Genomic DNA, 24,732 nt, shown 5'->3' with positions numbered 1-24,732 from the left:
ATTTCATGAAAACAGGCGATAAGAATAATATATGTTCACCCATGTACCTCATCTAGGTTCCGCTTCAAGGAGCTAGGCATTTTAACAGCGCCGCCGCAATACATATATTTGCAAATGAAATTCGTCATAAATTATCCATCACAATTTGAGTAAAACAGTGATGTACATACATCCAAAACTAGAGGGAAAAATGATCTTTATTACTCATTGTTCAAGCTGTCAGTGGCTCAGAAAGGAGTTCAATACGCAACAAGAAATATTTTTGATCATTTGCCCAAAAACGTAAAATATCTGACCAGATAGCGAAGTAAGTTTTAAATCTAATTTAAAATCATTTCTCCTGGTCAACTGCTTCTATTCCAATGACGAATTTCTACTGAAAAACTGGATGTCAGAAGAAAATTAGGGAATACTGAAGAACGGGATACAACCCATCGGCTTTGACCAACGACGTCAGAATTTGCCAGAGATCATTTGTTACACAGATTAAACAGCAAAACAAATTTAACGGACGTCGATTTCTTCGTTTTCGTTAGCAGTAGTATTCTATTGTTCAGTTGAACTATATAGGTCAACTGAAGTACGGGACACAAATTTTACAGGTGTTGTTTCTTTCGCCTGCGCTACCTCTAATAGTCTGTTCTTACGTAGATAGTATTACCACCGAAGGCGGAAAGATCTACATACATGATATTTGTACCCCATACTGCAGTTGACCTATATAGGTCAACTGAAGAATAGGATAATACTGCTAAGGAAAACGAGGAAATGGACGTACGTTACATTGGCAACCTGTACCTCACTTCAACTACGCGAAGGTGGAAGAAGACAACACACATAAAATTTGTATCCCGTACGTTATTGGACCTATATAGGTCAACTGAAGTATGGGATACAATTTTATTTTTTTGCCTTCGATACTAATAGTATCGACTGAAAGTTATCATAGTCTTGCTAGCGACGACAAGAAAACCAACAGCAGTGAAATTTGTATCCCATTCTTTAGTTGAGCTATAGAGATCAACTGAAGAATAGAATACTAGCACTACTGAATGGGAAATAACAACATTTATAACATGCGTATTCTGTACTTAAACTGACCTATGTACGTCAGCTGAAGAACAGGATACTAGTGCTATCGAAGGCGAAAAATAGCGCCATATGTAACATTTGTATCCTGCTCTTCAGTTGACCAATGTAGATAAATCACATCAATGTTACAAATATCGCTTTTTTTGTCTAGCTACCACCAGTCTCCAGTACTTCAGTTGAACTGTATACGTCAACTGAAGTACGGGATACAAATTTTACGTGTGTCGTCTTTTCGCCTTTAGTAGTGCTAGTATAGACTCGAAAAAATCGTAGTGATACTAGTGCTGGCGAAGAGAAAAAGAGCAACAGCTGTAAAAGTTGTATTACGTTCTGCACCTGACGAACGCAAACCATTGTAACACAAGAATGAAATACATCAAAATAGACCAATTCAGTTCAACAAAAGAGTAAAAAAATAAACTTATCACACGCAAACTCCCTCGCAAAAAGCCGAAGCTCGCCTAAAAAGACATCAACAAAAATCACATACCCACATACACAAAAAACACAACATTAGGAAAAAGCACATACACACACACACACACACACACACACACACACACACACACACATTCACATCAACGAAATTAAGTAAAAAAAATCCACAGAAGAAGATTAACGCTTAACATAAGGAAATGAAGAATGACGGATAAACCACAAAAAATCCAAATCAATATTTTAACCGTCTAGACCAACCCCACCCTTCTCCTTAATTATGTTACCCTCCACCCCCCCCCCAATCCCAATCTGAAATTAACTAACAAATTTTGGACGATACATTTGCCCAACTCGTTTAAGGAAACATTTAAACGGGCAATATGTATCGGGTACACTACGCCTCCGTGAATATTCATCTAAGTGACTCTGTAATGTAGAAATCCGTCGTTTCCCCCTCCCTACAACAAATTTTATGACTGACCAAGAACCTTCTATGCTATTGGTACAAGCCTCAGTTGATGAAGATCTGAATTCAATATTATGATTAATAACAAGATGATGAAAACCCCTATTCCCCAAATCTCTATATGAAGAAAAACCATCGGAAATAACTACGGAACCCTCTGCAACATGATCTTCAATTAATTTCACCAAAACTTCCTTCGTTCAATTAGGAACTACTTTAAAAACTACATCGTCACATTCTGGACCTGAAATTACAGCCCCCCCCCCCCCCCCCCCCCGCCACCCCAACCCATAAACCTACTGCAGGTTTGTCCCTGTGTACTTCCTTTTGCCAACATTAGACTCATCGATTTCGACTATACCATCCCCGCCCTCCCCCTCCCCCCCCCCCCCGAAAGGCCCCCTATACTTTATATATATTCCACACAAACTTCCCTACAAAAATAATACCAGTCTACAACGGTACGCTCACTCACACGACATTCATGCACACACAGACACACAGGACACCTCAAACACCAACAGTATGTAATTTTTATGACATCCCTCAAAGCGAGCTTAGATTTCTCGAACCATGTTCCTCGTCTCATTGAGCGCCATAACCTATACTTGCTAAACCTCCATACGAATAAGTCGGGAGTACGACGAGCAGACATACTTATCAGGCACATATGTTCGCCGCACTCACGACATCAAACGTAAGCGGCAACAAGACCAGACATTTGTGAAAATCGAATGGTTGCCATCATGTCTACGCTAGTAGCCTCCTTTAAGTCATCCATATTCATTGTAACAGATAAATCCATACCTACAAACGAAAATGAAAAACTAAAAATTCTTCTAAAATAAAAAAAAACTGTTCGTCCAAATTATCTCGAACTCAGTAAGAATGAAATTAAGTACCGAATGAATTGGAAACAAGCAATTATTTAAAACAATGCACACGAAAAAAAATTACACGATGTCTAACGCTATCTTTTAAAACCACATTCATTTTTTTTTCAGTGTACAATGATTACACTTATCCACGGCAGACAACCCATTTATTATCTATGGCTCGAAACTAAACACATAGTATCTATGAGTAAGCTGTGACGTCATTGGTCAAAGCCGACCGGTTGTATCCCGTGCTTAAGTAGACCCCACGGGATAGATTGTATCCCGTGCTTCAGTAGACCCTACTGAATCACAGGATATAACCCGTCGGCTTTGACCAATGACGTCATACGTTACTCAAAGATATTATGTGTTTGCCTATCGAAGCCATGGACTCCAAACGATGGATATCGAGCGTGCGATTCTAACTCGATAACGCGACTACTGTGGGGGGGAGGGGGGGAGGGGCAGGGGGCGTTATGAGCATGTCTATAGTGGTCACTACAGGAACGACAAAAGAATAGCGTTACTAACATATTTGTAATTACAAAGGAAACAACTTACCTCACTCGTCGCTGACGTCGTCGTCATGAGAAAGTCCATTTGATATGTATGCTACGGGAAGCATTCCCTTTTTGCCGTAACCTGTGTATACTCTGCTAATGTCACGCAAAAATATAGGTAGAGTGTCACATGCGTCAACTTTTCCTTGCAACCGCAAGTTATGGAAATACAGATACTGAAAAAAAAGTAGAGTTTCAGTATTTTAAACATGGCTGCACAACAGCAACGGTTCCACGTAATAAAATTATAAACAGCCGACCAGTTGCAATGGATAAAGAAATCTTTACCTAGGTTTCAACAAATTTAAATTTGTCTTCTTCAGAAGGTGGCAATTTTACATTAGTATAGACTGATGTATCACCGTCGTTTTTACAAATATCTGCATAGATCCATTTGTCCAAATTATATGACAAACCCTATTTTCAGGGCTATATTTTAATTTGGACAAATGGATCTATGCAGATATTTGTAAAAACGACGATGATACATCAGTCTATACTAATGTAAAATTGCCACCTTCTGAAGAAGACAAATTTAAATTTGTTGAAACCTAGGTAAAGATTTCTGTATCCATTGCAACTGGTCGGCTGTTTATAATTTTATTAAAAGTAGAGTTCGTCTTTTTCTCCCGGACGCTCTACTCTTTCAGTGGAAGATTTCACTGATTTCCACAGCCTCTCGATGTTCTGTATTCTGCAAGTGTACACTGGGATCCTCGGAAGACACGAACTCTACAGAGAGGTTGACGAACTCGTGATTGAATCCTTCTGCTTTCAGTGTCTTGTAGGACTGAGAGCCGTCTGTAATCACTTTGCTACCGGGCAGTACAATGTGCTTTATCAAACCGATTAACGTTACCTTGTCTCTGGAGAACACTCTTACCACAAAGCACTTTCTGGACTCTCTTTCTATATAAGACTGCAGCCTTTCGTGGCCGTTGTCACTGAAGTTAAAATCTTCTGGGTTATTAGGCCGCGTAATGTTTCTTCTAAAATGTTCGACGTTTTCACCCCTCTGCTGGGATCTTCCTCAGGATCTTTTGGTGTCCACTACTGCTAGAACACTCTTTCTATACCACCTAATACCCAAATATGTTTGATTTCACACATAAGTGTAGTTTCCTTCTTGCTATATGCGATTCGTCCACTTCAACAACTTTATTTGGTCCACCGATCGGTACACTTGTCGTTCGTCACTATTACATAACACATTTCTCTGCGAAACCCGAAGTAGTCGTACACGGTATTGGTAGATAAGTCAGTTTCCGATGCTGTTGCTTGCAGGGTGTAGTCCCTAATCCAGCAAGATACAAGAATTATGCTGGTCTGGATCGATAATTTGGAATAGTCGTTCGTTTACCACAGTTTCCGCAATGAAATCGTAAAGGTATTTCACTATCAGAACTCTTCTTACGAATTTTTACAGACTTCGCCCCACCGCAGTCTACGCATTCCCTCCTTCCGTCATTCAGTGTTAGTCCATATTTCCGATAATAATTCTAACAACTTTCTACATTGCATAAGCATGGAATTAGTTTCTTCCACGTGAGGCAATCGGCCGAAGAAACGTCTGCAGTACTAGACATAGTAATTTCCAAGGATGATTGCATATCGAAGTTGCGGGGTCCAAACGATACATATCGAACGTGGGATCGTAAATCGATCATGCGACTCTGGTGGCGGGCATTGTGATCAATTATTTGTGATCGTCATTTTTATCTGTTTTCCGTCGTTCCCTTAGTTGCTCTAAATTACATACTTCCGCGAATTATCTGTGAGTTGCTAGGGAATCCTAGACGATTTATGTCGTTATTGAGTGGGATGTCTGGTGTTCTTGACGTTTCTTCGGCGGATTCTCTCACATGGGAAAATCTAATTCCACGTTTATCCAGCCTAGAAAATTGTTCGACTTTTTGTCACAAATATGGAATACTACCGGACGAGGAAAGGAGGGACAGTGTAGACTGTGGTGGTGTGAAGTGTGTAAAACGTCGTAAGAACAGTTTCGATGATGAAATACCGTTACAATTTCATTGCGGACAGTGCGGGAAGCGAACGAGTATCAGGAAGAATACATGGTTCGACTCATCAAAATCATCCATCCAGACCACCGTAAGGAATTTTCACATGACGACAACAGCGATGACGAATAAGGTAAGTCGTCTCCTTAGCAATTACAAGCATTTTTGTAACGCTCTTCTTTTATCGTTGCTGTACTGAGCACCGTAAACATACTCATAACGCCCGCCAGCAGAGTAGCATGATCGATTTACGATCGCACTTTCGATATGTGTCGTTTGGATCCCGCGACTTCGATAGGCAATCATTCTTGGAAATTACCCTAGACATGAAACTTCCTGGCAGATTAAAACTGTGTGCCCGACCGAGACTCGAACTCGGGACCTTTGCCTTTCGCGGGCAAGTGCTCTCCTGCAAGGTTCGCAGGAGAGCTTCTGTGAAGTTTGGAAGGTAGGAGACGAGGTAATGGCAGAAGTAAAGTTGTGAGTACCGGGCGTGAGTCGTGCTTCGGTAGCTCAGTTGGTAGAGCACTTGCCCGCGAAAGGCAAAGGTCCCGAGTTCGAGTCTCGGTCGGGCACACAGTTTTAATCTGCCAGGAAGTTTCATATCAGCGAACACTCCGCTGCAGAGTGAAAATCTCATTCTACCCTAGACATCCCACCCACTACCGTCATGACGCCCGCCACCACTGTCGCGTGATCGATTTAGAACCGCACGTTCGATATCTATCGTCGCACGTTCGAGTTCTATCTTTCGGAGCCCGCGGCTTCGATACGCAAACATTCTTGGAGATAACCAAAAATAAAATAAGTGTATGTGATCTGAGGTTTTTCCGGCGAATGTGCTGTATCCAAGGTTCTCGGGTGTCCAGCCGGATCCGATCGTCGAAGTTCCACGATATTTCGGCGAATAAGTTGATGAACAGAGCTTGCCAACGGTACTCAAACACCTGGAGACCGTGGTCCGCAAGAATGGGTATGGCAACCGCCAAATCCAAAGAGCCTTCCGACAACAGAAGTGCAGCAAGAACCGAGATGAAGAACAGCCCGAAGAAGAGAAGCAAGCTCTGGCCTTTCTGCCGTTCGCTGGCAACGTGTCGTCAAAAATAGGGAGACTGTTAAGGCGATACAAGATTGACACAGTCTTCCGACCACCAGCAGATTCGTGACCTACTAGGAACGGCAATAGATGACGTAGGCCTTAAGAAAGCGGGCGTATACAAAATCCCGTGCGGCTGCGGCAAATCCTACATCGGCCAAACAGTTCGCACGGTCGAGGACCGATGCGAGGAACACGAACGTCACACCCGCTTACGCCAACCCAGTCATTCGGCCCTAGCAGAACACTGCATTGAAACCGGACACACAGCGATATTCGAAGAGACAAAAATCCTGACGGCTACAAGTGCCTACTGGGACAGCACCTACAAGGAGGCCATAGAAATTCGGGTAACAGATAACCTCATCAACAGGGACACCGTGTTTCAACTTAGCAAGGCCTGGAAACCATTATTAAACACCATCAAAGGGCAACGGCGCGAGCGGAGGCGAGATCCTTCCGCCCCGGCGGACGGAGATGAACTGCGCCTACCACCACCACCACCTAGAGACAAGGCCGCGGCGCGAAATTCATAGCAGGTCGTGACGTCACTCCAAGCGGGCCACCATGTTGTGTTTCGAAGAGTTTGTTTATCTACACGTTTGTTGGATCGAGTGCTATATTCGTGCTTAAAACTAGCGATTACAGTGTTTGCCTGTAGTGAAGCTACTGTGAACATGGTTTACAAGTGCTGTGTGCCAAGGTGTCGTGGGAATTACGGAACTCGACCGAAAGTAATGTTGTTTTCCTTTCCGAAAGATGCGAATCTGTGTTGGAAATGTCTTTCAGCGATTCATCGGGACAATTTCCAACCCACTTAGCACACGAAGGTATGTAAAAACTATATACCTAGTACAATTGTTATTTTTTCTGGTGGAATATCTTGCAGTTTGGATACATTTGACTAAAATTGTGGGCAAAAGTTCGCAGTAAGTAGGCCTAGTATTCGTTATCAAGTGGCTTTATTTTGATTTTGAAAACGAAATATAAATTTGTGGCTCGTGTTACTTTTTATTCTTGTTTAAATTTCTCTGCAGTTCGTATTTTGTTACGCATTACCGATACGTTTTATTCTCTATTTGTGAGTGGGTGTTGTTTTTCACTCTCGCATTAGTTAGCATGAGTGCTAACGAATGTTGAAACTGCTGTTTTCATGTTTAAAAAGCGATCTCTCTGTATGAAGCATATCTGTGTTATTTTTCGATGTGTCAAACAATGGAACAAATTAATCTAGAAATAGGTTAAATTTATTATTGACGTTTTTAGCTTGACACATTGTCTCATTCCAACTGCTGCAAATGTCTGCTGAAGGTTTGTAGATTTTCACTGTTGACTTATGCTCAAAATCTGCCATATTTTTACAGGAAAGAAAATTTACATTACAATAACAATGCATAATTGTTTTTGTGAGGTGAGTTAAAAGTGATTGTTTGCTTGGGGAATGTACTCAGCTTTCCTGAGGGAGCTCTATAAACAGCTACACAATATTTATTTATGATACTGAAGGCACTGTATTAGTGCAGAATTTTTCAAGTGAGTGTAAATAATAGTTGTCTGGTCCAGAAAGAATGTACTTTATCACAGTGCATTGTTCACAATTGTACCTTGTGTTATCATGTATATCGCAATTATTTACATCCCGCACTCGTACGTTTTCACTGGCTATTGATAAGTCTTATGCAATTACATTACCGGTAAAAAAGAATTATAAACTATAGTTTCTGCTATATCGCGATTGATAAAGTTACTTATTTTAACCATTCGGCAAAGTACTCTCCTCTTTGCGTGGTATCATTTGCCAAGATCTCGTTTCGTTATCTCCAGCGGTTTACGAGATATGACAGGCGTTATGAATATTTAATTCCCGCGCGTTGCGATCGGAAGTGAAGTTGCTGCAGATGCTCAATTTTTTCGAGATTGGAAGCAGATATTGATCCAAAGTTTTACGAAAATTTCAAAACCTCATCTGTATTTCATACTCAGCAATAGAATGTGTAATATGCATCAAACACAAATTCATAGCGACCTCTATTTTTGATGGCAACGTTCTCAAATTTGATACTCATCTGTGAAATACCACAATAGTTAATGACCATTATCGAAATGATTGGCACTTCATCATGAAGCTGCCATATAAAGCTAAAAGAATTTCAGAAATTAATTATTTTTTACGGAATAGGTTCTGTAAAACCGTTTGACAAAGATTTGCAGGCCGTGCGTCTCGATTCTTTAAGCGCAGCGCCAATCCAACCCTGGCCCGCTTTGCGTGGCGTCACAAGAGCGCGCCGCGGCCTTCTCTTTAGTTGGTGGTGCTACCACCGGGCGTGGCGGCAGCTACCCCCCCCCCCTCCCCCTCCCCCCCCCCCCCCGCGGCGCCCAGCCGGCCGCCCGCGCCGGGGTACGACTCGGGACCCCGCGGACATAAATACCACGGACACAGCGCAGACAGATCATCCCCCTGGTGCACACTGCACAGTACGCGGACGACACAGCCTTCTACACGAGAAATGCGAACAAGGACCTGGTCATTCATATGCTACAAAGGGTTTTAGACGACACAGAAACCTGGGCCCGTCACTGGCGCATTACCATCAACTCTGAAAAGACGCAGGCTATGCTGATTACCCGCAGGCTCGGAAGGCGCCAACCTCCACAACGTCCCCCCCCCCCTCCACCTTCACCTATACGGAACCCAACTCCCCTGGCGCAGAACTGCGAAGTACCTTGGCGTAATCTGGACTCTCGTCTTACTTGGAAACCCCACATAGACGAGGTCCACAGGAAGGTCTGCGCCAGAATGTCCATCCTATACCCAATCCTGAACACAACCAGCTCCCTTCCCTGCCCTGTAGCAGTAAATGTTTACCTGGCCCTGATCCGGCCAGTAATGGAATATGCGTGCCCTGTCTGGGGATACGCGGCAAAGCAGCACCTGGGCAAACTCCAGAGGCTGCAGAACCGCGCCCTCAGGAGGGTATTGCATTTACCTCTTGGATTGCCCACAGATGATCTGCACGCCGCAGCTGAAATCCTACTCCTGACAGAGCGTTTCCAAGATCTGGCAAGGGCCTTCGATGAGGGTTCTTCCAAATCAGGAAACGCCCTCATCCACTCCCTAGGTCGGAATGACATGTCCCGCGACAATCACAAGCGCCCCATGACGATCTTCGACGATTAAGTCGAAGTGAAAATCCCACTATCCAATCCCTAATCCTGCTCCTTCCCATATAACACCAAACATCTCGCCAACCTCAGGCAAATACCAGACACAAACAGAACAGTCATCACATTTCACAGACACCAAAAAACTACAGATATAATCACACACACACGTACACAGGGGAGTAAAAGCCGAAAGGCTACAAACTCCCCCTCACACTTCCCCAAAGAGGGGAAAGTAACAGATGAGAGCAGCAGACAGATCGTTCCATCAGCACCACCTGATGATGGGGGAACGGTTATTCGCCGAAATATTGTGAAACTTCGACCTTCGGATCCGGCTGGACAGCCGAGAACCTTGGATACAAAATAAGTGTAGCTGCATAAGTAGGGCTAAACATCATAATGTATTGATTAATGTCAACACTAATCCTGTAAACTGACTCATTTCATATCGTTTCGATAAAAGAATGGTTCAAATGATCTCTGGAAGATGTAACTAACAAAGTAGCACGTTCTCGATTCTGTACTGCTCGAGTTCCCTCGCTGCCGTCGGTGTGTGGACATTTGCCACGCCAGACATTTGCCACGATTTTACCTGCTCTGAAGGGTTGGGTCCCTTGTCTACCCCTCCTCCTCCTCCTCCTACCCATCGCTTCACCTGCTCCGAAGGGTTGGGTCCCTTGTCTACCCCTCCTCCTCCTCCTCCTCCCCATCGCTTCACCTGCTCCGAAGGGTTGGGTCCCTTGTCTACCCCTCCTCCTCCTCCTCCTCCCCATCACTTCACCTGCTCCGAAGGGTTGGGTCCCTTGTCTACCCCTCCTCCTCCTCCTCCTCCACCCCATCGCTTCACCTGCTCTGAAGGGTTGGGTCCCTTGTCTACCCCTCCTCCTCCTCCTCCTCCCCATCGCTTACTGAGCCTTTCCGTTGGTTTACTTAATGTAGGACCAGAATCTGTCTAGATTTCCCGCCTCATGTCTAGAGAGGGTTTCCATGTGGAAACTATTAAATGCATCTCGCATTGAAATCCGCTCTAAATTTGGAGCGTCAGTAAAACTTCGCCAATCTTGGAGATTTTGCGTTCGTCTAAATTGTACTTGCCTTTTTCGGTGCTCCTGCAGCAGCTTTCTGTCGTGTTTTGTGTGCCATGGGAGATCAGTTCTGTCTCTTGTTAATTTATTTGGTATGAATCTCTCGAGTGCTGTTGATACTATTTCTTTGAACTTCACTTACATAGTTTAGAAGGGTTGGAGACTGTCTCTTAGAAAGACGTCAACCGAATTTTTAGTTGCTTTTATAAATAAATATATTTCACGTTTAGTTTTGGTGAATTTCTTTGATACGCCTTCTTTGATACGCCTCGCTGCGACTGTGTGTTCACTAATCCCTGGGTCCGTAGTGATGCTCAGAATTATCTATGGCTAAGAGGTCAAGTGTGTTTTCGTAACCATTTACAATTTGAATGGCGTCGAGAACTAATTTTTCAAAATAATTTTATAAAAAGCATTTAGAAGAATTACGGAAGTTGTTTTCTATCTACAATATGATCTCAAAATGTATTTTTGTCAACATACGGAAGGTAGATTGAAGTCACTGCCAACTATAATTGTATGAGTAGGGTACCTATTTATGATTGGACTCAGGTTTTCTTTGAACAGTTCAGCAATTGTTGCATCTGAGACCGGGGGTCGGTAAAATGAGCCAGTTATTAATTTATTCCGGTTGTCGAATATAACCTCTGCCCATACTAAGTCACAGGAACTATCTGCTTCAATGTCGCTTGTGAGCTGGAACACACATTACATTATTGTTCCTGAAGTTGTGCTTCTTGTTTCTGTTGCAGAGCAGATCATTACAATTACGGCTTTTCCCTCCAAAACCTAGGATGGTTTCCTGTGACCCTGTAAATACCAGAGCTAAACAATGTAGAACAACAACGTACGTTACAAGCACAGCATTCTGTATTACTTCATTTCTTTATTTCTAACATTTTAAAATTTTACGTCGACTTTAGATGACATGTCATTCATAGCTGTTCTTATCTCTATTTAGTGAACGTATTTTCAGTCATGTTTTGAACATTGTCCTGCTACACTTTATTAACTAATGTTTCGCCGCAAGGGATATCGCATTTTAGAGAGTAAATTAATATGGAGTATGTCGTTCTTCTTTTCAAACAGTCACATACCCATTTCTTCTTTCCTTGTTGTATTTTGGGCATGCAGTTGTAGTAATTAAAGTAGGCACAAATGCAGTGATCAAAAAGAAATGATTAGCGTACATTCGCATTCTCTTTACATGGTTCCTTTCTTGTCGCTCCCATGGCGATGGACTGTTTCTATAGCAATCAGTAAACGTGAAAGGAAGCTACCGAACAGACAGAGGAATCTATATCTAGAGTGGCAGGAGTCGATTCTGATCCCAATTTTTAAGAATGGCGACAAAATGGATTGTATTAATTATAGAGGGATATCGATATTACCAGTATGTTCCAAAATTTTCTCGAATATTCTGCTAAGCAGGCTTACACCATATGCAGATGAAATTGTGGGGGATTACCAAGCCAGCTTTCGGAAAAAATGAAATGTCATGTGACGATGGCCTCCCGTCGGGTAGACCGTTCACCTGGTGCAAGTCTTTCGATTTGACGCCACTTCGGCGATTTGCGCGTCAGTGGGGATAAAATGATGATGATTAGGACAACACAACACCCAGTCCCTGAACGGAGAAAATCTCCGACCCAGCTCGGAATCGAACCCGGGCCCTTTGGATTGACAGTCTGTCGCGCTGACCACTTTTTATTTTTTTATTCTTTGTTGATCTCATTTGAGAACTACAGAGGAATCACCCTACTATGCCACTGTGGTAAAATCTATGAAAAGATCCTGGGGAAGAGAATAAGAAGCAGTATTGAAAGTAGACTGCAAGAGGAGCAGTACGGTTACAGATCGGGAAGATCAACAACGGACCTCATATTTGCGGTAAGGCAACTGCAGGAGAGGCACTATGAGTACGGGAAGGACTTAATCATGGCCTTTTTGGATACTGAGAAGGCGTATGACAGTATCTGTAGGGACAAGCTCTGGGATGTGCTGAACGCAAAAGGGATAGATGAAGAGATAACACGAAAGGTCAGAAAAATGTATGAGGGAAGTGAGAGTTGTGTGAAAGTGGGGAGGGAACGTACTGCATGGTTCAAGCTGGAAAATGGGCTGCGACAGGGAAGTGCACTTTCGCCTTTATCGTTTATTATTGTTATGGATGAAATCCTACAGCAAGTATCAGATGCAATTGGAGATCATAAAATGAAAGCAGTCCTTTTTGCCGATGACCTGATGTTATGGGGAAATTGCGAGAAGGAGGTGCAAGAGCAGTTAGATGCATGGGAGGCAACGGCAGCACAATATGGAATGCATTTCTCTGCAAAGAAAAGTGAAATAATCGTCACAACAAGGAAGAAGAATAGGCCAAATGTGGATATAACTTGTGGAGGGGAAAAACTACAAGTGGTAGAGAACTTCAAGTGTAAGTAGGCCGTTTAGGTTCTTATATTAAGTAGGCTGTTTAGGTTCTTATATTGGTAACGCCGCCGCCACGTAGCGCTCTCTGTATGAAAATCACTGGCTGTGCTGTGTGCAGTCTGTGGCTAGTTTGCATTGTTGTCTGCCATTGTAGTGTTGGGCAGCGGCAGCTGGATGTGAACAGCGCGTAGCGTTGCGCAGTTGGAGGTGAGCCGCCAGCAGTGGTGGATGTGGGGAGAGAGATGGCGGAGTTTTGATAATTTGTAATACTGGATATTATGAACTACTATATATATTATGACTGTTAAGGTAAATACATTGTTTGTTCTCTATTATCATCTTTCAATTGCTAACTATGCCTATCAGTAGTTAGTGCCTTCTGTAGTTTGAATCTTTGATTTAGCTGGCAATAGTGGCGCTCGCTGTATTGCAGTAGTTCGAGTAACGAAGATTTTTGTGAGGTAAGTGATTTGTGAAAGGTATAGTTTAATGTTTGTCTGGGCCATTCTTTTGTATGGATTTTTGATAGTCAGATTGCGTTGCGCTAAAATTATTGTGTGTCAGTTTAAGCACAGTCGTGTATAATTTGTTCTAAGGGGACGTTTCACAAGTACCTGGGAAGCGTGATTGAAAGTAAGGGGGGAAACGCAATGGAAATAAATGAAAGGTGCAGAAAATCAGGGCAGTTCTACAAATGTATTAGGGGGCTTATTTGGAGCAAGGAGGTGCCACAGAAATCCAAGGGAATTATATACCGAACCTACTTTGTCCCCATATTGGCATACGGAAGTGAGACATGGGTAATGCACAAAAGCGACAAAAGTAGAATACAAGCTAGTGAAATGAAGTTCCAGAGGAGCAGGTTGGGTGTAACAAGACGAGACAGATTGCGAAATGTGTGTGTGAGGGAAAGACTAAAGGAGGAACCAGTACAGGACAGGATAGAAAAATCAAGACTGCAGTGGTATGGACGCATGAAGAGAATGGATGAGGGAAGAATTCTAAAGAGGATGTTTGATCTGCAACTGAAGGGGAAGAGGCCCAGAGGAAGACCAAGGGATAGATGGGTGAAGGGAGTGAAGGAATGTGTGGTGAGAAGAGGAGAGAACTGGACGAAAGTGGAAGAGTGGGAATGGTGGAAAGACAGAAGGCGATTGAGAGGCTTGTGTTCCCGACAGACCCAGCCAGTGGCTGGAAACTGTCCAAGATGATGATGATGATGATGATGATGTTGATCTCATTTTGTTCGTTGTATATGATCGGGGCGGACGTCTCATGACACCCGTCCAGGTTGTTCGTTGAGCCGTTCACTCAGTTTTTTTTATTATAAAGGGTAGCTAAGCCCACTGACCGAACACGCTGAGTTACCGTGCCGGCGACCACTCAGCTACCGGGGGGGAACCCGGCTTTCAGAGGAACAGATCAACAATAGACCGAATATTCACCCTGCGTCAAATTTTGGAAAAGAAATGGGAATACAATAAACCAGTTCATAATCTTTTCATAGATTTTACAAAAGCATATGATTCAGTATTGCAATCCAAATTGTACAGAATTCTTTTGGAACTTGGTATACCAAAGAAGAATGTTAGACTTATAGAAGTGAGTTCGAAAAACACAAAAGGTAGAGTACGTGTGGGGAAATTGGAGTCAGAAGAATTTGTAATAAAGAACGGACTTAAGCAGGGAGATGCCCTGTCTCCGCTACTTTTTAATTTAGTCCTAGAATATATTGTACGAATGGCAGCAGATAATTCAGAGGGTGTGGAGTTAAATGGAAATATTAAGATATTAGGGTATGCAGATGATCTAAACGTCATCAGCGATAAGAAAGAATCTGTAACAGCAAATGCGAATGCGTTAATCGAGGCTAGTGACGATATGGGTCTAAGGATAAGTGAAGACAAAACTAAATACCTGGTTACTAGTAGAATGCCAACAGCAATAGATCAGGAAATGTTAAGAGTTGGAGACATGCAGTTTGAAAAAGTGATCATATTTAAGTATCTAGGCGTGGACATCACTTCGAGAAATGAGACTGAATCCGAACTGAAGAAGAGATTACGGGCGGGAAATTCGTGCTACTTCTCACTGAATAGATTACTTTCATCACGGATATTGTCTAGGAATTTAAAGTTTAGAATACACAGAACTATTATTCTACCATTAATGCTTTATTGGTGTGAGACTTGGTCTCTCACTGTGCAAAATGAAAAGCCGTTTCGAGTATTTGAAAACAAAATTTTGAGGAAAATTTTCGGAGCAAAAAGGGATGAAATTAGCGGAGAGTGGCGACAACTGCATAACGAAGAGGTTCACGGTCTCTATTCAAGACTTGACATAATCAGTAATATTAAATCACGTAGGCCGCAATGGGCGGGTCACGTAGCTCGAATGGACGAGGGCAGGACAGCACGCAGAATACTGGTAGGGCACCTAGAGGCAAAACGTCCTGTGGAGAGACCGACGCGTAGATCGGAGGACAATGTGAAGGCTGATTTGAGGAGCCTAGGTATTGAAGGGGAATGGAAGGAAATAGCCCAAGACAGGGACAAATGGAGAAAATACGTTGCTGCGGTAATGGACTCTCGAGTCCGGTTTGACCAGTGAGTATTCTTGGCAGAACTAATTACATACTGACATAATCGTCGGTATTGTTTTCGTTTCCCAATAGTTATAAATAATTTGATTTCGGAAAAGAAGCTCAGTATTTGGGCACGATGTCGAAGATAGTAGGTCCCTTACGTACTGATTGTACCGAGTAAGATGTGGAGACGTCGGTTTGAAAGAGGACAGAAGAATCACGAGGACGGGCGTCCCTTGCCTGAGGTATTTATAGTCTGTCTGTAAACTAAAGAGCGAGCAGCGCTTTTGGTGGGGGAAGTGGCCTTTCCCGGAAGAACGCTGCCACCGGCGTACAGGGGCACCCAAAATCTGTTGCCCGTTACCCGTTTAGAGGTGTAGATCGGCGTGCTGTGATATACGTCGTTTCTGTTCGTATGATCTTAGTTGCCAGTGTCAGTCAGTTAACTTTGTATACTTACTGATATACTTCGATTTCCGGAAGTGATGGATAATCGTCTAGGATTGCAAGAAAATGTGCAGAATACGAGGAAGAGGAGGTACTTGCTGAGTAACGAGCGTTCGATCGTCTCTAATGTTATTACATCGTGTATTAAAGAGGCGAACTGTTCGCTAATATTACCAGTCCCAATCAAAGGGCTGCAATTTATGCAAACGTCAGCCGCGTCCAATAGGACGCATAAGGAAGGAAGGCGAAAATAAGCTGCATGGTTTAGTGGAATTGCCACGAAGGAATACTAATAATCTTGGGAGGAAACTGATCGTTATAGACAGTTTCTAAATCACGTAAAACCTAAGATGCTTATGGAACACTAAATCTCTATCTCGGTCACTCTTCACCTAATTCTGAGACATATTGTTTGAAATTTATGCGCAATACCTATTCTAAACACTGCTGAAATTTTCTTCGAAACATGTACGTGGGTTCTGGGATTCAAAAAGCTTGACATACGAGATGCGTTCACGTATTAATTTTTATGTTTTGGTAAGAACTTTATTTGTTAATCTACAGCAATGTTATCTTCTTCAAAATATTTCCCATTACATACTATACACTTGTGCCAGTGCTTTTTCCAATTTCCGAAATTCTTTAGGGACTGTTTCTTCGGGGTAGTTCATAGGTCTCTTAACTGTGCATTTTTAATCTCATCCATGCTTGTAAAACCGCTGTCCTTTAAGGCCTGCTTTGAAATGTTTATACCACTTGTATGCCGTTGGTTCACTTATAACAGGCTCACCAAAAGCAATATTTAACATTTCTAAAAATTTCATACACTTCATTCCATTCATACAACAAAATTTAGTACAGATTCTCTAAGCTATTTTTATACAACACAAATACTCATTGATGCTACCAAAACACGTGTAACCTCTTGACAGCTGACAACAGAGTAAATACCCAATATGCATAACATTGTACACATACTTTTGACACATGTTTACGAAGATAGTGCCAAAAAGTAGTGAAAATCGGACAATACAACACGCAAAATTATAAATTTCTGCTTACTTTTTAAACACTCTTCGTGTTGCGAAAATTGTTAAGTTTCAATGCAGTCCTTCAAAGAAAATATCTACCTTTTAGTAGAAACACAAAGTAAGAACAAGCCTCAAATGCTACAGATTGATTGCATTATACGGGGTTCGTTTTACGAATAGCAATAGAGGAACATACAATACGTTCACATGAACAGGCATTCGGTTCTATGTTTGTGGTATAATCCTGACTTCCATTCTTATCTTAATATTATTTACTCTATAATATTGTATTTCGGAAGAAGGTACCGTTTTTTGTATTCCTTATGGTCTTAATACATTTGTCTAAAAATGGACGCAGCAGAGACGTATCTGTACACGGCGTCGCCACAGATTTACATCGCGCGCCGCGGCAGGGCCGGTACTGCGTTGTGAAACGGCCTGTAGAAGCGCCCTGTGACGTAGCTGGGTTGGCAGAGTGGGGACTCGCTAGCTCGCTCTTCAGTTTACCGACAGACCATACCTGGTGAAGGGGCAAGTGTGGCAAACGTCCGGCATTCGCTGCCTACTAGAGATGGGCAAAACTGTTCTTTTCAGAGATTGGATCAGAACTGTTCACTCCCTGAAATGAATTAGCTCTTTTTTATGGCTCACCACTCATTTACAATAGAAAATAAATGGAAGGCACATTGCCCTTTAAACTTGGTTTATTCCAGTACTATACCTGTATTTTGATCTTATTTGATCCTATTTTGAAGTAACACAGATAATGAGTAAGAATTTTGTATTGTTTATTGAAATTTCCACGATATGACAAAGTTTTTGATTATTGATTTATTTTGCACTATCGTGGTTTTTTGGGTGATCGGAAAATGTTGTAACTTGAGATTTACATTAACAATATATTTGGCTATAATGTATTAAAATTTCATTAACCTCATACAAATACATCGCAAGCCATATATTTTTAAAGTGAACGTTTCCTTTCGAAGACGCCTAAAATCGCAAAATCCGTACCAGAATAAGAAAAAAAAATATAAATTTGACTGTAAAACGAAAGTGCTGCATATAGCCTTACGCAGAATAAAACAAGGAAAATATTGGTGTATCACATTTTGCGATACGTTTATCGGTTCGCTCGTAATTAAAGCGTAAATTCGAGTGTCCATAATAAAAATCCTATAGTAAGAGGAGTCGTCAGGAACCTAATCTAATCAGTTTAAACAAATAAAAATAAAATAAAAACAATTGATGTATACATAACATAATAATGTAATATACATAGCGGTATTACTACGAAGAACAATATCCAGTGGGGACGAACTCCGATGCAGAGGCGCTGAGTCGAGCAGGTCGAGCCGCGAGCTGTATTACTGCGTGAGCTGAGACCGCAGAGACCAGAGTGACACCTGAGTCGCTTTGCTCGACGCTCTGGCTAGAGTCGAGACGGTGGGGTGAGCATTGAGCGGGCGAGTTCCGAGGGTGGGGGGAGTGGTGAACTCACCCGCTCCGAGACAAATCGTCCGTTCCCTTGTGAGCAGGTTTTTGCAAGTAGTTCCTATGTTATCCGCTAGGTGGCTCTCTGTCCTGTTGCTCGCATCAACTGCCCAGAGGGCAGGACGTGCGACTGAAACGATCGCCGACAGAGTGCGATGCGAAGTTAAGCTGCGCCAGACACTGCAGAGTGCACACGGCAGACGACGCACAGAGACGGCACGGCATATGTGAAACACAAAATCCAATGGGGCACTGCACAATGCAGGCAGCCAAGGTAGAAGCAGGGCAGAGGCCGGCGCTGGCTGTGTTGTGTGGCGTGCACTGTGCTCTGACCAGCAGAGGCGCTGCTGATATGCTCCGTATCTCTCTCTCTCTCTCTCTCTCTCTCTCTCTCTCTCTCTCTGCCGTGGGAAACGTTTGGAGCTACCGTTCTTTTTTTCTCAATTACTGATTGTTGACGCCTTTGAAAGATTGAACTCTAAGAATTAGTTCAAGAGCGGATCCCCCATCTCTAGTCAGCAGGCCTACCTCGGCGAGCCGGTGGCAGCGGCTGAAGGCGGCGTGCGGCAGCGCGGCCAGCAGGTTGTCCTGCAGGTGCAGCTCGTACAGGTCGGGCAGCGCGGCGAGGGCGTCGTCGGCGAGGCTGGCCAGCCCGCAGGCGGGCGCGCCCAGCACGCTGAGCGCGGGCAGTCCCCGGAAGGTGTCGGCCCCCAGCGCGGGCATGCGCGCGCCGCCCACCTCCAGCCGCGTCAGCGCCGCCGCCCGCAGCAGCGCGCTCCGCGCCCCCACCTCCAGCCCGTTGCCGCTCAGGTCCAGCTCGAGCAGCTGGCTGTTGCTCGCGAACGTACTCGCGTCCAGCGTCGAGATGGCGTTGTTGTCGAGGGCGGCCCTCTCCAACTGGGACAGGTTGGAGAACGCTCGTGAGTCGATCCAGCTCAGCGGCGTCTTGCTTATCCTGCAACCGAAAAAGTACGAAGTGGCATCCGAAAGCTCCTGACACGGTTGCGAATCGAGTGTGCACAAAATGCACCATCTGTCGAAAAAGCTGAAGCATGCAGAATACGTGATCATACGAGGGCAGTTCAATAAGTAATGCAACACATTTTTTTTCTGAAACAGGGGTTGTTTTATTCAGCATTGAAATACACCAGGTTATTCCCCAATCTTTTAGCTACACAACACTATTTTTCAACGTAATCTCCATTCAATGCTACGGCCTTACGCCACCTTGAAATGAGGGCCTGTATGCCTGCACGGTACCATTCCACTGGTCGATGTCGGAGCCAACGTCGTACTCCATCAATAACTTCTTCATCATCCGCGTAGTGCCTCCCACGGATTGCGTCCTCCATTGGGCCAAACATATGGAAATCCGACGGCGCGAGATCGGGGCTGTAGGGTGCATGAGGAAGAACAGTCCACTGAAGTTTTGTGAGCTCCTCTCGGGTGCGAAGACTTGTGTGAGGTCTTGCGTTGTCATGAAGAAGGAGAAGTTCGTACAGATTTTTGTGCCTACGAACACGCTGAAGTCGTTTCTTCAATTTCTGAAGAGTAGCACAACACAGTTCAGAGTTGATCGTTTGACCATGGGGAAGGACATCGAACAGAATAACCCCTTCAGCGTCCCAGAAGACTGTAACCGTGACTTTACCGGCTGAGGGTATGGCTTTAAACTTTTTCTTGGTAGGGGAGTGGGTGTGGCGCCACTCCATTGATTGCTGTTTTGTTTCAGGTTCGAAGTGATGAACCCATGTTTCATCGCCTGTAACAATCTTTGACAAGAAATTGTCACCCTCAGCCACATGACGAGCAAGCAATTCCGCACAGATGGTTCTCCTTTCCTCTTTATGGTCTTCGGTTAGACAACGATGGACCCAGCGGGAACAAACCTTTGAATATCCCAACTGGCGAACAATTGTGACAGCACTACCAACAGAGATGTCGAAGTTGAGCACTGAGTTGTTTGATGGTGATCCGTCGATCATCTCGAACGAGTGTGTTCGCACGCTCCGTCATTGCAGGAGTCACAGCTGTGCACGGCCGGCGCGCACGCGGGAGATCAGACAGTCTTGCTTCACCTTCCGGCGATGATGACACACGCTTTGCCCAACGACTCACCGTGCTTTTGTCCACTGCCAGATCACCGTAGACATTCTGCAAGCGCCTATGAATATCTGAGATGCCCTGGTTTTCCGCCAAAAGAAACTCGATCACTGCCCGTTGTCTGCAACGCACATCCATTACAGACGCCATTTTAACAGCTCCGTACAGCGCTGCCACCTCTCGGAAGTCAATGAAACTATACCAGACGAAGCGGGAATGTTTGGAAATATTCCACAAGAAATTTCCGGTTTTTTCAACTAAAATTGGCCGAGAAAAAAAATGCGTTGCATTACTTATTGAACTGCCGTCGTACATCAACTAACTTCGTACACATAAAACACTACTAGTAGGTGTGTACCTGACAAGCGATTCTCTATGACAGGCAGAACGGCCACCAGAGTGCATTAGTGATATTAGTGATTACTGTTATTACCGCACCTCGTAAGGTACCGCACCGTATCTGAGGGAATAGAACAGCATGTGGTGTGCGTACTGTAAGACCTTCGGTACACACACCGTCAGATTACTTGACTTGTCGCTCTAATGAAGTAGGCGAGTGTCACCAATATGTCTCGTGGTCTTATTGTGGCGTGTTTATCTTCTGCCGTTAGGTCAGACGATAGAAATGCCACTTGCACGCTTAGAGTAGCAGATTGACGGTAACCAACTTTAAACAGAACTCGATTAATTTTTACACACATTTATTAAAATAATAACAAGCATAAAAATAACTTAACTTGGTTCTGGATGCTGTTTACAATTGACGATCTGAAGGTCCTTTGGTCTTGGTACGTTAGTCTTATTCTCACATATCTCTGATACTTGACAAGGTGTCTATTCATTTACCTTCATGGCTATGTACAGGAATATGATAATCTTATTAGGCGCAGACTGACACTTGACTGTAGACTGGTGCAGACAAATGCAGACTGGTAAAGGCAGGTGCAGACTAACGCAGACTGGCTAATCGGAGGTCTCTACACTCGTTATAATACCTCGCGCGTTCAGGTATCACTGTGCGAGTGTGATCCGCGAGGAGAAAAGGTTCTACATTAGCAGCAATCTCACTGGCTGCGTTACATATTAATACGCGGATCGGCGGAAGCAGAATTTGGTCCGTCTCTATGACAGCGCCATCTCGTAGTGCGGAGACGGACGAGCGCTGCGCCTGCGCTGTTGTGTTTAGTGGGGTGCGCTCTATTGGGAAAGTTGTGTACGCGCTGACTACGCGGGAACTATGTACACAACACAGCATCAGATGCTGACCCATTCTTTCTTTCTTTCGCTTACGCCTTTTCCCGCAGTTTTCGCAGGGTCAGCATAGTTACAACGGATTTGGGATGGTTAATGGAAAGGGGTGGCCGGATGCCCTTCCTGCCGCCACCCCGTACCCCCCAGGACGGAATCAGTGTACCCCAGCTGTCTGCGTCTAGTGGGAGTCAGGAAAGAGTGCAAACATTTTCAGATGTCTGTGAGTCGTGTAACTGAAGCTGAACTTGGGGACAAGCCCATTATTCACCTAGCGGGATGTGGAAAACCGCCTAAAAACCACATCCAGGCTGGCCGGAGGACCAGCCCTCGTCATTAACCCGCTGGGCGGGTTCGATCTGGGGCTGGCGCACCTACCTGAGTCCAGGAAGCAGCGCATTACCGCTCTCGGCTGCCCTGGCGGGTAGATGCTGACTCATTACTGTTAAGGATATAGAGATGCCATGTACACATATGAGACAGTGTCACCAGCACCTGCCAGAGTTGGGAAGGGGCTTCATTGTTGGTCTCCATTCGGCCGGCTGGTGGAATCCGTGACAATCAGGTTTTTGGAGTGTTCAGATTTGACAATGGCCTATAGTCCAATTCTTTTATCTTGGCGGCTCGCGCATGCCCGCCCAGACGCGGGAGATTACTGCGTTGCCAGTTGCAAACGACGCACACACCAGGAGAACCAGCGCCATAGTACAGGGTGATTCAAAAAGAATACCACAACTTTAAAAATGTGTATTTAATGAAAGAAACATAATATAACCTTCTGTTATACATCATTACAAAGAGTATTTAAAAAGGTTTTTTTTTTCACTCAAAAAAAAGTTCAGAGATGTTCAATATGGCCCCCTCCAGACACTCGAACAATATCAACCCGATACTCCAACTCGTTCCACACTCTCTGTAGCATATCAGGCGTAACAGTTTGGATAGCTCTCGTTTCAAATCATCAATGGTGGCTGGGAGAGGTGGTCGAAACACCACTAAACTTCATCACTAAACACAATCTTTGAAACGAAAGATTCATCTGTGATAAAATCACAGAAATCGATTCTTTTAATCTTATCAGCTGCAGACAGTGCTTGAACCAATTTCAGACGATGAGGTTTCATAACTAACTTTTTTCGTAGGACTCTCCATACAGTTGATTGTGGAATTTGCAGCTCTCTGCTAGCTCTGCGAGTCGATTTTCCTGGGCTGCGAACAAATGCTTGCTGGATGCGTGCTACATTTTCATCACTCATTCTCGGCCGTCCAGAACTTTTCCCTTTGCACAAACACCCATTCTCTGTAAACTGTTTATACCAACGTTTAATACACCACCTATCAGGAGGTTTAACACCATACTTCGTTCGAAATGCACGCTGAACAACTGTCGTCGATTCACTTCTGCCATACTCAATAACACAAAAAGCTTTCTGTTGAGCGGTCGCCACCTTAGCATCAACTGACGCTGACGCCTAGTCAACAGCGCCTCAAGCGAACAAATGTACAACTAAATGAAACTTTATAGCTCCCTTAATTTGCCGACAGATAGTGCTTAGCTCTGCCTTTTATCGTTGCAGAGTTTTAAATTCCTAAAGTTGTGGTATTCTTTTTGAATCACCCTGTATAGTATAGTTCGCAAACTTACGTTTAGGGGGGAGCGCGCAGTTTATGAAGTAAAGCCACTACGGCCGCATTGACCCTTTCGCTGCTACAGAGACGTGCTCCCCGCACTCCCCGATTTTGTCATCACTGCACTGCTCGCCTGTGCAGACACACGGTGTTCCGACTGCTTTGACACACTTATCATTCGATTTCACAAAAACTATTTGGCCCAAAAATCTGATGTTTACACATCTTCTTGACTGATACCTTTCCCCCATAAATGACTTAATTTTGTTTCGACGTTCAACGCAGTTATTGTGCAGCATTAAATGTAGTAAACCATTGCACGAAATTCTGAAGAGTTTGCAGAGGTAAAAGTCCATAGCGTATACTTTCCGTATGGTCGATTTTAGTTGCCACAATGTTGAGAATGAAATGTGGACAAGATACCCAAATTTCATAAAAAATATACTGCATAACAATGTCTCATTTAAGTACCAGATAGGTGTCGTATGTAATATTGAGAAATATTCCGTCTTTCGCGACTGTAATAAAAGTTTTATTTATACCAGAGTCTTCGCTTTTTTCTAAAAAGTTCTGATTAAAACAAAGTTGGCGAAGTACACAAAACTGAATTGTGGAAGTAATAAAACATAGAAACTAAAATATTTTGTCGTGAGGCGCAGTGTGCAAACAATTTGTGTTTGACAGCAAATACTTGTCAAAACATAGATCGCCGGCCGATGTGGCCGTGCGGTTCTAGGCGCTGCAGTCTGGAACCGCGAGACCGCTACGGTCGCAGGTTCGAATCCTGCCTCGGGCATGGGTGTCTGTGATGTCCTTAGGTTAGTTAGGTTTAACTAGTTCTAAGTTCTAGGGGACTAATGACCTCAGTAGTTGAGTCCCATAGTGCTCAGAGCCATTTGAACCAAAACATAGATCGGTCGACGAAAACATTGAATATGATGATGTTGCCAAAGCAGCGAAGCAAA

General features: G+C 43.8%; 1 protein-coding gene across 2 annotated transcripts in view; it reads right to left on the bottom strand.

Moving 5' to 3' along the window:
* The window catches only part of LOC126176814 (insulin-like growth factor-binding protein complex acid labile subunit), a 233,174-nt gene that overhangs the window by 30,337 nt on the left and 178,105 nt on the right, over positions 1 to 24,732 (bottom strand). For both annotated transcript variants that reach the window (XR_007535664.1, XM_049923996.1), the window contains exon 4: positions 19,316 to 19,742. Coding sequence is in view for 1 of the 2 variants with exons in the window: in XM_049923996.1 (XP_049779953.1) it covers positions 19,316 to 19,742 (427 nt within the window). In the remaining variant the exon portion in view is untranslated. The remainder of the gene's footprint in view (positions 1 to 19,315; positions 19,743 to 24,732) is intronic.

Source organism: Schistocerca cancellata, chromosome 3 (genome assembly GCF_023864275.1).
Source record: "Schistocerca cancellata isolate TAMUIC-IGC-003103 chromosome 3, iqSchCanc2.1, whole genome shotgun sequence".
Classification (NCBI taxonomy): domain Eukaryota; kingdom Metazoa; phylum Arthropoda; class Insecta; order Orthoptera; family Acrididae; genus Schistocerca; species Schistocerca cancellata.
Note: the sequence above shows the minus strand (reverse complement) of the source record. Positions and strands in the feature narration are given on the sequence as shown.